This window comes from Scardinius erythrophthalmus (assembly GCF_964197995.2).
Source record: "Scardinius erythrophthalmus genome assembly, chromosome: 20".
Lineage (NCBI taxonomy): Eukaryota > Metazoa > Chordata > Actinopteri > Cypriniformes > Leuciscidae > Scardinius > Scardinius erythrophthalmus.
The window spans coordinates 18,627,890-18,642,724 of record NC_138240.1 but is presented as its reverse complement, the minus strand read 5'-3'; the positions used below and the strand labels follow the sequence as shown (position 1 = coordinate 18,642,724).

General features: G+C 35.0%; 1 protein-coding gene across 1 annotated transcript in view; it reads left to right on the top strand.

Moving 5' to 3' along the window:
• Positions 1-14,835, top strand: part of ipo11 (importin 11) — a 172,617-nt gene that overhangs the window by 42,272 nt on the left and 115,510 nt on the right. The window contains exons 7-13 of the mRNA XM_081349379.1: positions 1,431-1,489; positions 5,927-5,975; positions 10,261-10,331; positions 10,459-10,651; positions 11,026-11,178; positions 12,991-13,034; positions 14,126-14,216. Of these exons, the coding sequence (XP_081205505.1) occupies positions 1,431-1,489; positions 5,927-5,975; positions 10,261-10,331; positions 10,459-10,651; positions 11,026-11,178; positions 12,991-13,034; positions 14,126-14,216 (660 nt within the window). The remainder of the gene's footprint in view (positions 1-1,430; positions 1,490-5,926; positions 5,976-10,260; positions 10,332-10,458; positions 10,652-11,025; positions 11,179-12,990; positions 13,035-14,125; positions 14,217-14,835) is intronic.

The window sequence follows — 14,835 nt, the reverse complement described above, 5'->3', positions numbered from 1 at the left end:
ATGCTGCGTAACACGAGAATAAACCTCATTGGTTGTTGCTGAAGCTCAAACGTGCTGCGTAACATGAGAATAAACCTCATTGGTTGTTGCTGAAGCTCAAACGTGCTGCGTAACACACGAGAATGAACCTCATTGGTTGTTGCTGAAGCTCAAACATGCTGCGTAACACGAGAATAAACCTCATTGGTTCTTGCTGAAGCTCAAACATGCTGCGTAACACACGAGAATGAACCTCATTGGTTGTTGCTGAAGCTCAAACATGCTGCGTAACACGAGAATAAACCTCATTGGTTCTTGCTGAAGCTCAAACGTGCTGCGTAACACGAGAATAAACCTCATTGGTTCTTGCTGAAGCTCAAACGTGCTGCGTAATACGAGAATAAACCTCATTGGTTCTTGCTGAAGCTCAAACGTGCTGCGTAACACGAGAATAAACCTCATTGGTTGTTGCTGAAGCTCAAACGTGCTGCGTTACACACGAGAATAAACCTCATTGGTTCTCGCATGTCAAGTGAACATGCTTGAGCTTCCATTCACCACAATGTGAGTTGATTAATGTTTATATATGAATAAAAGTATACTAAATTAAAAGTATGCAAAAAAATATACTAAATTAAATCTGTTCAATGTGAGTTGAAGAATGTTTATATATGAATAAAAGTATACTAAATTAAAAGTATACAAAAAAATATACTAAATTAAATCTGTTCATCATATAAAGCGATCGAGTCTCTTCAGAAAATTTGGACTAAACTGCTCAATTCATATGGATTATTCATATAAATTCATATTAGTTTTACGATCTCTTTATGAACTTTTTGAAGCGTTAAAGTGGTAGTTGCATAGCTATCAATGGAGGGACAAAAAGCTCTCAGATTTTATCAAAAAGATCTTCATTTGTGCTTCGAAGATGAATGAAAGTCTTATGGGGTTGGTATGACATGAGGGTTAGTAAAAAATGACAGAATTTACTTTTTTTTTCACCATCCGTTTAATGTATAATAAAAATACTTTTTGTGAGAAAATAGAAGCAGTATGTTGCACCCAAACGTAGGTGAATGTTTCTAAACATGTTTAACAAATCAATCCACTTATAAATTGAACATTTTTCAATTTTATAATAAACATGGCTATAAATTTAATTAATAATGCCAATAAATATTTTTTTAATTACTTTTTATTACTTGACTTGAATAATTACTTTATTTATATTTATATTTGTATCATAAGAATAGCTTTTATGGCTATTAACTGAGAGCTATTAACTATATTTATTGAGCAGTAGACTAAGCATCTATGGTTATATTAAATTAAGGCTTTTTGCCTCATTCAGTGTACATGGTAATATTACTCAGCACTAGTAATTTAATTGGTAAATAAAATCTTTAAGATCTAATGGTTTTGCATGGATTGTTTTGTTCCTCTTGCAGTTCTTCGGAAGCTTACGGTGCATGGATTCATTGAGCCACATAACAACATGGAAATCATGGTGAGCTCTTGAGTATTACAAAAAATACATGTAATGTATCAGGTGTATCATAATTCATATATGGGCCATTCTAAAGAATTGGTGCAAACTGCTGTCCCACAACCAAAAAACACTTAAAAAAACATTTAAATATTCAAATCTTAGATGTTTACTAGGATCTTTCTATTATCTGTCGAAACCCACAATAATATTTAAAGTATCAGTAAGCTTAATATATATAAAATCATCGTTTATTGGGTACTTTCAAATGGGAGGTGGCTGTCCCGAACCCTAAATTTCAACTTATGAAAAAGATATTGAAATAATTTTTGCATTTTATTCAATATAAAATGTTTTTTTTTTTTTACTTATCTTTTTAATTTTTTTTTTTTTTTTTTTTTTTTCTTTGTAAATCAAGAAACTTAATGTAAAAATTGGATGATACTACCAATGGTCCTACCAAATCAGTGTATGTTTTTGTCCACTGGTTGAGACTGACTTTAACTACACCCCTACATTTCTGTCCCTCTCTCTCATAGCTACATGGGGAATAGATAGGGCCCATCATTTTCCATAATGCTAATCCATAAAATGTAGTTTTTATGTGTATACAACTGTTCAGAACTGTGCTAGGTAACCATGTGCTTATGAGCATCTTTGAGCTAGGCTAAAAAGTGTCTAAAATTGTCACGACCGAAACACTTGGTATAGTTTCGGTTGTGACATAGTTTTTTGGGTGTTTTTCCATAATATTTAGTTTTTGTATGTATAATTGTTCAGAACTGTGATTGCTAACCATGTGCTGATTAGCAACTTTGAGCTAGGCTAAAAAGTATCTAAAATTGTCACTACCGAAACGTGGTAAAGTTTCGGTTGTGACATCATTGTTTTGGTAGTGACAAATAGGAACACAAAATCCTTTATTTGGGTGAAATAAACAAAATTTAAGGACAGTTATGCAAATCACTAGTATTTTAGTATGTTTTAGTAGTGTTTTAGTATGCAAGTTAAAATTCTGTAATGTGATGTGGTCGTTACCAAAACGTTACTGTCACTACCGAAACATGGGATGTTTTGTCAAAAATAAAGTAAATTGAATTATCAGCTAAGATGTTATGATAGTTCAATGTATATTCAAACAAATGAATCCTTAACTTTAAAATTAGTATGATTGACTTTATGCCTTTTACAAAAAGAATGGATTCAAAATACAACAAACCTCATAAATTACAATTGAAATTTTGTTTAAATTGTAATTGTTATTGACTCACCTGTGAAATTTTATTTATACATTTTTATAAAATTTAAAAATATATTTACAAGGTAGATTTAAACAAAATCTTAATAGGCCAATATAATCCTTCTTATTAAATTATATATTATTGTGTTTCGGTAGTGACAAATTTGAGGAGAGGACAAATATTCCAAAACTTTCTGAAAATACAATATGAGAATTAACTGCATAATTACTAGAAATGTGTACCATATTATACAATTTGTATACATACAAAATTTGTGGGGAAAAACAATTTTTTTTTTTTTTTTAGATGTTTCCAACTCTGACTTTGAACCAATTCTGTAGAATGGCCCATATAATAGCAAAGACATACAGAATTCCACATTCTGCATTTCAGTATTGTGGAAACAGTATTTGTTTGCAAGTAAAATCAACCTGGGGGTTATGATGTTATGATGTTGGTGTTCTGACATTAAAAATAAATCATTGCTCATAAATGAGATTCTTATTCTCAAGTGGAAGTTAGGGGTTGAGGAAAAAAAAGGTCAGTGTGAATATTTAATACATTACATATATCCTGAGGTAGTTGTGCATAAAACATTAGAAAATCCCTCCTTTAAACACATCATTTTCTGCCTTGCTTTGACACGTAAGAAATAATAGTGATTTATTTGTTCACTTTGTTGTATTTAAATGGGTTAAATGAGAGTTTCGTCTCGATGTGATCTGGATACAAGGAGAATTCTCTGGCACAAAGCACATGCTGAAATGCAGTTAGCCTCTGCAGGAAGCCCATATGGTGCCTTCATCTCTTAATGCATCTGTGGGAGTTGGTATATCAGAGATAATATTCAAATTACATTGTTATGATCCTTCCTAAACCTTAATGAGTCTTAAAAAAAAATAAAAATTGGCAGGAAACAATGAGTCTAAGAAAAAGTTTTGTAGCTTTGTTGGTGCAGTGCATCAATGAAGAAATGATTTGATGTAATAGATGTTACACTGAGATTTAAAAGGACAGTTAGGATTACTTCATAATACACAAACTGTCTATATATAGTATATGAGGGTATTTTTGTATAGTAGGACTGGGTGATACATATTGCATATTCACAGTATATTCAAAATGAATATGATGTCTTCATTTCTTCACTTTCTGCTTTAAAGAAGACCCCAAGTTTTTTTTTATTAAACCCCTGATCCTGCAGTCAATTTGTAGACTGTCAGGATGACTAAATATTTGGAGCCTATGCAACTGACATTTTGAATTTGAGCTTATTAGTTACAGTAAAGGAAAAGATGATGGCACCATCATTGATCCCTTCTGGAGGTAAGGCAACTCAAAAGAGAATATTTTCATTGAGCTGCTGCCTCTGGCTATCAATCAGCCACCAAAGCTACAGAGAAACCGTGTTCTCCCGGTAGGACAGTAGCTCTCTTGTCTCTCTGGAGTCTTTTGGACTTTAATATTGTCTTTCAGCTCAAAGCCAGAGAGTCGCTGTCATAAAATATGCAGCTTTTTCCCAATCCTCTTCATGCTCGTTGCTTCATCCCTATCAAACACAGAGCATCTTCAGTGTACCTTTGACTGATGCCCAGTGTCCGAAGTGGACTTCACAGGGTGTTCAGCCACCAGTGAGATTCTCATCACAGGGAGTTTATATGTTAGCCTCAGCAAATGGCATGAGAAACAAGTGAACATCAGTTTATTACATAAAAGGCAGTCGAGATGGAAATATCGCTTTCGTCATTCGCCACAGATATGGCCCGCCGCAGATGAGTAGCTGAGTATCTCTTCAGCAAGCCGATGTGCAAACTGAGGCAAATGAAACTGAAAGTTCATCATAATTAAAAGGAAACCGACTAAATGATCTTACCAGTGCTGATGCTGCTCTCTCTCCTATTGCAGTCTTTGATCTTGAAATACAGCTCATAACTGTTGCTTTCACTGACGTGAACTCAAGTTCAAGTTCAATAAATTCAAGTTCAATTTTTGCATTTAGCGTGGGAATTAAAGTTCGGATTAATATTTGTTTTGCAGAAACACATTTATGTAGCTATCAAAAAGTAAAAACGCATAACAAATGATTACTTGTATCTAAAAATAAATCATGTGATTGTATTATATATTTATATTAGGGCCGGGACTCGGGACTTAGGGCTGGGAATTTTTTTATCTAATTAATTAGAGGCTTTGTAATTAATTAATCGAAATTAATCGCATTTTAATTGCATATAAATATTTGACCTGAGAACAGTGAGAAGTAATTTTTTTCACATGGATTTTTAGTATACCATTGAATAATGACTGAATACATAAGCTTAAACAACAACATATTGTTTATTTTTGTTCAACCAAGCCATCCACGGGGCCAACCAAAGCGGTCTCGTAAGCTTCTTCGTTCGTTTGTATTTTTTGTGTAATTAATTCATCTTAATTAACGCGTTAAAGTCCCGGCTCTAATTTATATATCATTTTATTTTGTACAAATTTTTTCTTAATTTAAATTATATAAAACCTAATGGTTATTTAGGCTATGTATAAAAAGGAAATAATAAATAAATAAGCTACTGTTTATACTAATGTATTCTTTATTTAAAAAAAAATATATAAATGTATATATTGATGTATTTTATACATTTATATTAAGTATGATTTTTATTGTATATTGCTTTTTTATTTATACTTTTATATACTTGAATGCTGTGTTTGATGTTACTGTACATGGGGTTGCAGATTAGTGTTTTTCTTTTCTTTTTCTTTGTGTGTGTACTGCAGCTTAAGGCATAGAATAAATGAATGTACATTAATATGTACACAGTTGCTTTTTCACTTCATTTATACCTCTAAAGAGACAGTCAGGTATCCCATTATTTATAGTGCTAGCAGCAAATGAACTGCTGTAATTTACTGTGTGTGGTGCAGAAATTTCCATCTGCCAGCAGAGTGTTACTTTTGTCCTGTGTTGATCAAACTGGTTCCATTTATTTAACGACCGTTCTAGGATTGTATCCTGGCACGACAGGCACTCTCTAAATCTCTCCTCCGACGCCCCACGTAAACAGCCTGTCCTTCCCCAGCCTGAGTTAAGATTGCCTGGGGCTTCCTGCCAAATCTGCCTTCAACATGAAAACCTAGATATTGTCAGCGGCATGATTTCAAAGTCGCTAACCACACCTGATACCGATGTTTCATTTGCTATCTGTGTCTCCTTCCCTAGGGCTTCCTCAATGCAGTGTTCGAGAGGCTAAAGCAGTTTCTAGAATGCTGTGAGTATTACATGTTTTTTGTTTTCTAATTCCAATAGTGTAACACCATTTTTGGGATTGTTTTTCAGTTTTTTCTATGGTGTTTTCTAAAGTGTTTTCTCTTGTTTCAAATACATTTGTCATTAATTTTCTTCCACATTTTTCCATCGACATATAATAGTATAATAGTCCTTTATGATCGTTGCTTGTCAGACTGTACGAACATGATCCCCGCTGTAAGCTGTCAACACTGTAGGATCTCAGTTGTCATTAATGTCAACTCGCTCTGTGTTTAACATCATCAATCTGTGACACATTCAATGACTGTGTACTGCATTTACATGCAGGAAAAAATTGTGGCTAGCAAACAAAAACAGTCTCTAGCGTTAATTTTCATCATGGCTTTTCTTAAATAAGAAAACTTGGGGAAAAACAAAGATGTGTGCGCGTGGAGTAAAAGTGGTGGTTTGTTGTCTCAAGTCACTAATTGTGTTCTCCACTCCTATTGGTTTTTGATTTGACGGTTGTCGTAGGAGAAGCCACAATGCAGGACTGTGCGTCAAATCTTCTGACAATGGTAGAATTTCATCTGAGGTCAAATTTGATCGCATTGGTCATTAATCTGCTGTCGGCGAACATGTCAAACGAGCGACTTCTGATTTTGGCCTAGGATCAGAGGAATCTTTTAGGATTCACAAAATTTGTCTCAGACGGCCAAATCGTGGCCAAAATCGTACTGTGTGTGAACCCGGCTTTAGTAAATCTAATGACTTATGTAATGTATGTACTCAAAAGTTTGAGGTTGGTAAGATAATGTTTTTGAAAAAAATATTGTATGCTCACCAAAGCTGCATTTATTTGATCAAAAATACAGTAAAGAATTAGGCTACTTGCATGACAGAGTAATCGCATGTAAAGATACTTGATTTTAAACATTTAGTACTATTCATTTCTTTGTGTAAAACTTTTTACAAATCACTGAGAACTAGGGTGACCACCCGTCCCGCTTTGTGTTGAAACACACAGCATTTTCACCCCTTGTCCCGCATGTCGCATATTGAGAAAATGTCCCGCATTTCCATCAGTCTGTTGGTAATTAATTATCATATTAAGAAAACGTGCATGCGTTTTTTTTTGCCTTTTTAAGAAAGCATTTTATTTATTCTTTTTGCGGCGTAGTTTTTCACCAATAATATTTTTCATTTAACAGAATTTATCAACTTTTTGCCTGCTGTGGTTGTTTTAATTCACATCCTTCCTAAAAATATGAAAGTTTTTGTTTTAATATATTCTTAATATATAAGACTGTCAGTGATCAAATATCATTTTGTTTTATTTGTTCATTATTTATTTTGTTGGATTTTAGTTGGATGTGGTTGGAACTGTTTAAAAAATAGTTATCTGCATGATGCCTGCTGCCTTTGGGCTCAGCGATGTTGAATTTAAACATGTAACATATTACATTGTGATTTAATGGTATTTTTTATCAGCTGAAAGGCAGAATACAAATGTTTGTATTAAGTTATGTTTTAGTGTTGGTAACATGTCCCACATTGTCCCACACAAACTTATATACGTCCCACATTTGGTATGTTTGATGGTGGTCACCCTACTGAGAACACCTTTAAAGACTTTTCCCCATGATTTACAGTTAGACTTGTTTTTTGCCAATTCAGTTTTATTCAAAGCTATTCCCATTTGGAAAATAAAGTGGTGTGATATTATAGTGGAATTGGGTTTAGAGGACTTAGAGATTTAGAACCATCTAAGGAGAAATTAACATTTGATATTGCTTGTAGGAGTTTTTAATCCTCAGCACATTCAGAGATAACAGCCACATTTTATGGTTACAGAGTTCATTATCTGTTATTGAGTGAAGCAAATACATGTTCCTGTTAATTTTTGAATGTCAATTTAAGTCAAATACCCATCTACAATTTTTTTATCACTATTATTCTTATATTCCTGTTTCAGACTGTGCATTTTGAAATTGTACAGGTTCGTTGTGCTTCAATATTATCTTTTCTGCAGTTTAATCCAACATAATATTATAAGTAAAAAGGGTTTGTATGAAAAGTACTTTTAGATATTTCTGATTGAGATCACAAGGTTAATTCTGATGGACTTGCGTTCTTTATTGATATAGTATAGAGTGCATAGTCAAAGGCCAAACTAATTTATTTTTGAAAGATCACCACTTCAAAGGCTCCAACTAAATTTCTGCTAAAGCAGAAGACAATAATGCCAAATCTGCATGGTTTCACCTGGAGACACTGTGCCTGCTTTTCCCAGGCTTGTCGTTGCATGAGTTATATGTCATCAGATGAGACCGAAGCAAGCTGTTATCTACTGGTGATATCACAGGCAATATGTTCTCCTGGCTGGGCCGCAGGTCAGGTTTCATTCGGCCTGTTGGTATTTCGGCGTGGATGAGAAACTTAGTTTATGAGCAAACAGAATGTGAAATATCAACTCTGGGCCAGATAAGGTCCTCCAAATAATCCAGGCTTTTTTGTTCTATTCATTTCTTTATTTCTCTCCGCACCGAGAAATTGATGCCCAATCCCCTTGAAAGGTTACCCTGCTCTATCACACTGTATCACGCTGTCCTGAGTGTTGCCTTGCAAGGAAACAGATTAGTCTCTGCGGTTTGGCTGCTGAGAGGAATTCTTTTTTATTTTTTTGGCTCACATTTGACTGATTTAGTATGGATTGTTTCCGCCACATGAAAAAAGAAATAATCACAATTCTGACTTTTTTTTATTAGAATTGCGAGAACTTGATAACTCACAATTGCGAGTTTATATCACAATTCTGAGAAAAAAAGTCTGAATTGCTAGATACAAACTCTTAATTGTGAGAAAAAAGTCAGAATTGTGAGTTTATATACATAAAACTAACAACTGCGAGTTTATATCCTAAAATTCTGAGCAAAAAAAGTCAGAATTGTGAGATTTTGTCCTGGGTTCACAGGCAGGGCTTAGATTAAAGGAGCTATGTGGAAGTTTTTACTTAAAAAAATCTTTAAGATAGAGTTTTCATTTGTACATTTATGAGCCAACCATGATGTAATAAAAAGAATGACACCTTGACTGTCCACCACGGTTGCCTCTATCAGCCTGTAGGCTCAATTGTGTGTGGAGGAGTCGGGCCCGAATCAGCGCGAAAATTCACAAAATGTGACGTCATGCGCGTTCTCGTCTACTTGGGCTTACATCCATACGGCACGGCAGCCATTATTAGTAAGCAGCGGCAATCGGTAGTGTTTTCAAATGGTGTTTTCTTACCTCAAACATTATGCTGGTGAATCTCGATGAGCTGTCAGGTTGCTGCGGCAACCCTGGTTGATGTGGTCGTGCTCTTATGAGCGACGCGTGTGCGCACCGAGAACGAGCATGAGACTGACTGCAGTTCCTCTAACGGCCACTGGTGTCAGTAACTGTTAGAAATTTCAGAACCTACGCAATGCTCCTTTAAGCCAGGATTAGGCCTTAGTTCAGTTAGGGCATTTCGATTTATAAACATGCCTTAGAAAGTAAACATTACTTGTGTGAATCTTGAGATAAAACAATGGCACCGACATATTTTAAGACTCTTTATTCTTAAGATAGTTAAAACACCTCAAACATGCATTTTAGTCTGTGACTATATTAAACCTTGTATGTGAAACCTGGGGTTTAACTCTCAATTGCAAGTTATAAAGTCTGAATTGCAAGATATAAACTCCAAATTCTAAGAAAAAAGTCAATTGTTAGATAAATCACAATTACCTTTTAGATTTTTTATTCTGTGGCAGAAACAAGCTTACATAGATTTAGACATTATGATCAATCACAGTATATTCGTACTATGCATAAAATACGTTTGATGGCACAATTCACCTTTCACCGGCAATTCACAAATCACCGGCAAACAAAAAGCTAACAAAGTCTATAATCACAGACAATCTTCTCCTCAAGTGAGCAAATCATAGAGAACTGAGAGATCAGTGTAATTTCTGAACAGATCATTCAGATAGGTTTTGAACTATCATAAATGTGCTAAGAAGAGATAGATTAGATTTTCAGTGGATAACATCTTGAATATCGGTCTGTTCCTCATACAGATCAGATCATTCAGATAGGTACTGCACATGCATCATATGGGCACCTTTTATGATTTTTTTTATAGTGCTTTTTGTCATAGAAGTTTTAAAGCAACATTAGGATGACTAAATAATGATAACATTTTCATTTTTGTATGGAACTATTCCTTATACAAGGAAATTGAAGTATATGTTTTCAGCCTTTCCATCTACTTTTTGCAGGCCGGCATGTTGGTCCAGGCAGTCTTTGCAGAGAAAAGCTTGAGAAGACCATAATTTTGTTCACCAAAGTTGTAAGTCTAAAAGTTCAGTCAATTAAGAGGGAAAAAGAAATAATCTGGGCACTTTTACTTGAGATGATGTGGGCCATGCTGATCTCTTGAACTGTGGTTTAACTTCATGTTTAATGCTGTCTGCTAGTTGCTGGACTTCCTGGAATATCACCCGTGGCCTTTCATCCCCCTTATTCAGCGATCGCTGGAGTTCGCGGTCAGCTACGTGTTCACCGAGGCTGGCGAGGGAGTTGTTTTTGAGCGTTTTATTGTACAGTGCATGAACCTCATCAAGATGATTGTTAAAAACGATGCCTACAAACCTGCCAAGAACATTGAAGGTAGGCAGCCCATCAGCAGCAATGACTTTAGTAATGACTTTGGCATGGTGAGCCTCCATTTTAAAGTTCTAGCTTATTCGAAATAGGAAATGGATAACAGCATTTTAACTCATCAAGGACATTTCATAGTTGGTAGAGGGCAAAAGCGAACCAATGAGATGTTTCATAATGAAATCTGGCTGTTCAGTCATGACTAAGGTTCCCTAGATAGAGATTGAAGTAAACTGATATAAAAATGCCTCCCGTTATATTGTTTTATTGCCTTACTAACGGACCGCAGGAGCACATGAGACATTTTAATGAATGATCTAATATCTTGAACATTACTATATGGATAATTGTAAATTGAAGTGATGTTCCAATTTGCATTCCAGACAGTAAACCAGAGAGCCTGGAGGCACATAAAATTAAGACTTCATTTTTTACACACCAAACGCTGACGGAGATCGGCAGGAGACTGGTATCCAAATACTTTCTGCTGACAGAGGAAGAGCTAACCATGTGGGAAGAAGACCCAGAGAGTTTTGGTAAATGTGAATTATGAAATCAATAACATATCTAAAGCTGTAAAACTTTTTGTTTTTGTTTTTCTGGGCTCTTTGCCATTTAATCAGAGAGAGACGGGGAGAAGAATTGATACACGAGAGAATCTATCTGGAATCCCAAATGTTAACTGCTAGGTCACATGACCGAAAAAACAAAACTGATGTTAATCTATTACACGTTTCAAATGATAAGCCACGTTTGCATTCAATGAATGATATGTGAACTCTTGGATTTCCTTCCCCACACACAGAGGGTTCTTCTGGTCCGGGCTAAAAAAGAAAATAATATATTCTGTCCTGGTTCACTTAGTGTTCACACTGTCCCTTTTAAGACCGGACCTAAAGATTAAAAAATTAAAAAAAGAGTATTTTGAACACAAAAGAAGATATTTAAAAAAATGTCGGTAACCAGCAGTTTTTTGTAGCCATTGACTTCCATTGTATTTTTTTCCTACTATGGAAGTCAATGGCTACCGTCAACTGTCTGGTTACCGACGTTTTTCAAAATATCATCTTTTGTGTTCAACTGAAGAAAGAAACTCATACAGGTTTGGAACAACTTGAGGGTGAGTAAATGATGACATCATTTTCATTTTGAATCGAGCTATACCTTTAATTTACGTGATGTTCAAATACTAAAAATCGCCATTCTAAAATCCCATAGGACATTCTTTTCTGGGTTTTAGGGCTTCAAAATGAACCACACTGTTGCAGGTGTTCATTAATCATGACCATATATGGCTCAACCTGAATTTATGAATCACTGAGGTGAAAGTGGCTATGACAACAAATGTACTACACATGAACTTGAAGTCATGAAGCTGCCCTTTTTTGTCACTTATCTGAGCCCTCCATTGTGTCATGTCCAGAGATGCTGAACCGTACCTGCTGCATTAATTTAAGACGTAACTGGATCTGTGGTCCAGTGATTTTTTTTTTCTGGCATAGTTGTTGAATCGTCCAGGGGTCCGGCTGTCAAGGCAGCGTAATTGCGATTAATTTAGTGACTCAGCAGCAGACGGAATTGTTCTGGCCTGTTGATGACCAACCCTTAGGAACATAAGGTGACTAGAGATGATAGAGAAGGTGAAATTATCACGTTAATGACCTGCTCTTTAATTGGATCATGGGAGGAGAGAATCCTGCCACATTCATGGTGTGGAACCAGGATATGATTTCTCATAAAGGCTACCTGATTGATAGAAAAAAAAAATCTTTCATAAGTTGTGAAGGTTGAAAGTGTAGTTCATCAAAATAACAAAAATTCTCTTATCATTTACTCACCTTTGTGTTATTCCAAACTGGAACAGTTTTTGAAGAATATACAGGCTACTCTTTTCAGTATAATGAAAATGTATGTGGACTGGGAATGCCAAGCTCTAAAATGACAAGGAATCACCATAAAAGAATCATAAAAATTATCTAATTGAAATTCAGCTCATTAACTCAATGGTCCAGTCAAAATGGTTAACAGCCTTTGGAGTGGAAGATTGTCAGTGAATGATGACTAAAATTTTGCTCTGTTTGTCACAAAGCTATCATATGGTTTTAAATGACTTGGAATATTGTGCACAAGTAGGATGATTTTGCTTTTTGAAGCTTGACAGCCTCAGTCCTCCTTCAGTCCTATTATATTGAATAGAGTGGACAGGACATTTTTCAACAAAGTCATAGGGGTTTGTAATGACATGAAGATGAATAACTGGCTGAGTTTTTATTTTTGGGTGAACTATCCATTTAAAGTACATGATATATGTTGTGACAAGTTGTGTTTAATGTTATTTCTTTCTTCAGCTGTGGAAGAGACAGGTGGTGACTCCTGGAAGTATAGTTTGCGGGTAAGTGATCTCTCTCTATGAAATTTAGTTTGACTGATTTCATAATTATAATTTCTAAAACTGCTTTTTGCATATGCAATATTTCCATTTGCACGTCTTTTGGTGAACTGCCTTACAGAAAGATGTATTCCAAGGTCAATGGAAGTGTAAGTAAATGCAAAGGGACCGAGTTAAAAGGAACCAGGGGTCTGTCTCATTTCTATGGAATTTACATAGGGTGGCCGTGACTCTACAGGGTCATTTGTTACTGCCCTCATGCGACTTGATTTGCATTACATCTGGCTGCCTACTTAATGTGGCTTTTATGTCCTGGCTTTAAAATGACATTGGCTGACTTAACTTATAACCTCATGCGAAATATGTTTTACATCACATTTGTAATTTACTCGCTGAAAGACACCGCTGTGGAATCACTTCACCTTCAGGTAATTTTGAAAGGGAATGTCTTAATTATGCATTAGGCTTAAATGTTTCTTGTCCTCTGAATGAAAATATTTATAAGCAATATGACTGTTGCACATCTTTCTGGCAGATCTCAACTCGGTGGTTACAACCCAAAAATGTGCCACATGTCTGTTATGATTGTTTTGTGGATAGAAAAAAAACAGTGCTTAATTTAAATAATTAATTGTAACTAGAAATATAATTGTGTGTTAAGATAGCGAAGGTGTATCAAGTGTAGACAGCATCGCTCATTATAATGGCTTATATTGTCTTTTGTTGCGCCGCTTGTGTCCGGTGCATATATTTATTTAATTAAATTATACAGCATTTCTTGGTAGAAGCTAAAATCTAAAATGAAGTCTTTTTTTTTCCTGTGATACTTTTGTGACACTTTTCTCTTGACACACTTGTTTCCACTGGGAGGTCAGTGTCCCTGCCTATAATATTAGATGCTGAAGGCCACTGAGTCAGGTCTCGAACCCTGACCACTTCTTCATTGCACACTATTGATCATGTTGGCAAGAATGATGGATACCACAGAAAACCAGATGGTTTGCCTTCCATGTCTTTTTGGGTAAATGTTTGTGTTGAAATGTTGTTCCTGCATCGAATGCTCCCTCACATTTTGTTTCTTTCTATCTTTACAGCCATGCACGGAAGTGCTTTTCTTGGACATTTTCCACAACTACAGTCAAACTTTGACACCAGTACTATTGGAGATGGTGCAGAATCTTCAAGGTTGGTTTTATTTGATGTGTTGACGAATATTACATCAACTCCATCTAGGGTTGGAAAATTATAGCGAAAAAATGAATCAAGTTGATTCTTTCAGTACTTTAAGTGTAATTAGACATAACTGTTTACTTAAATATAAGCATATTAACAAAACAATGCCAGTTTTCTTTATTCGTTTTAATTATTTAATTGGATTTATTTGATTTGAGGTTCAAGATAACTGATTCACTTAGTGAGTGAGTCATCAGACTGATTTAAACCGATAATAATGAGTTTGAGACTGGTTTTACAACTTTTTTGAAGTTTATTAAATATGTTTGAGATTTTGAGTATTTAAAAAGAACTAGTTCATAAGAGTCATTCTAGAATCTGACTAAAGATTGAGTATTTTAGTGCTGTTTTGCCTCTGGATCAGTTTATGAATGTAGATGCTAAGAAACATTACCAGAATCAAGCCTATTGAAAATCATTTGGTCGATAGATAAATAAATAAATTCTGCTTGATTTCCAACCCTAACTAAATGTCTGCTGGACAAACAGCTTATTGGTTTGTTTCCCAACCTTGCCAAGCTGGTTATTCTGTTCTTTTTTAAAGATTTTAAAGTGGCTTTTGAAAGCTAAA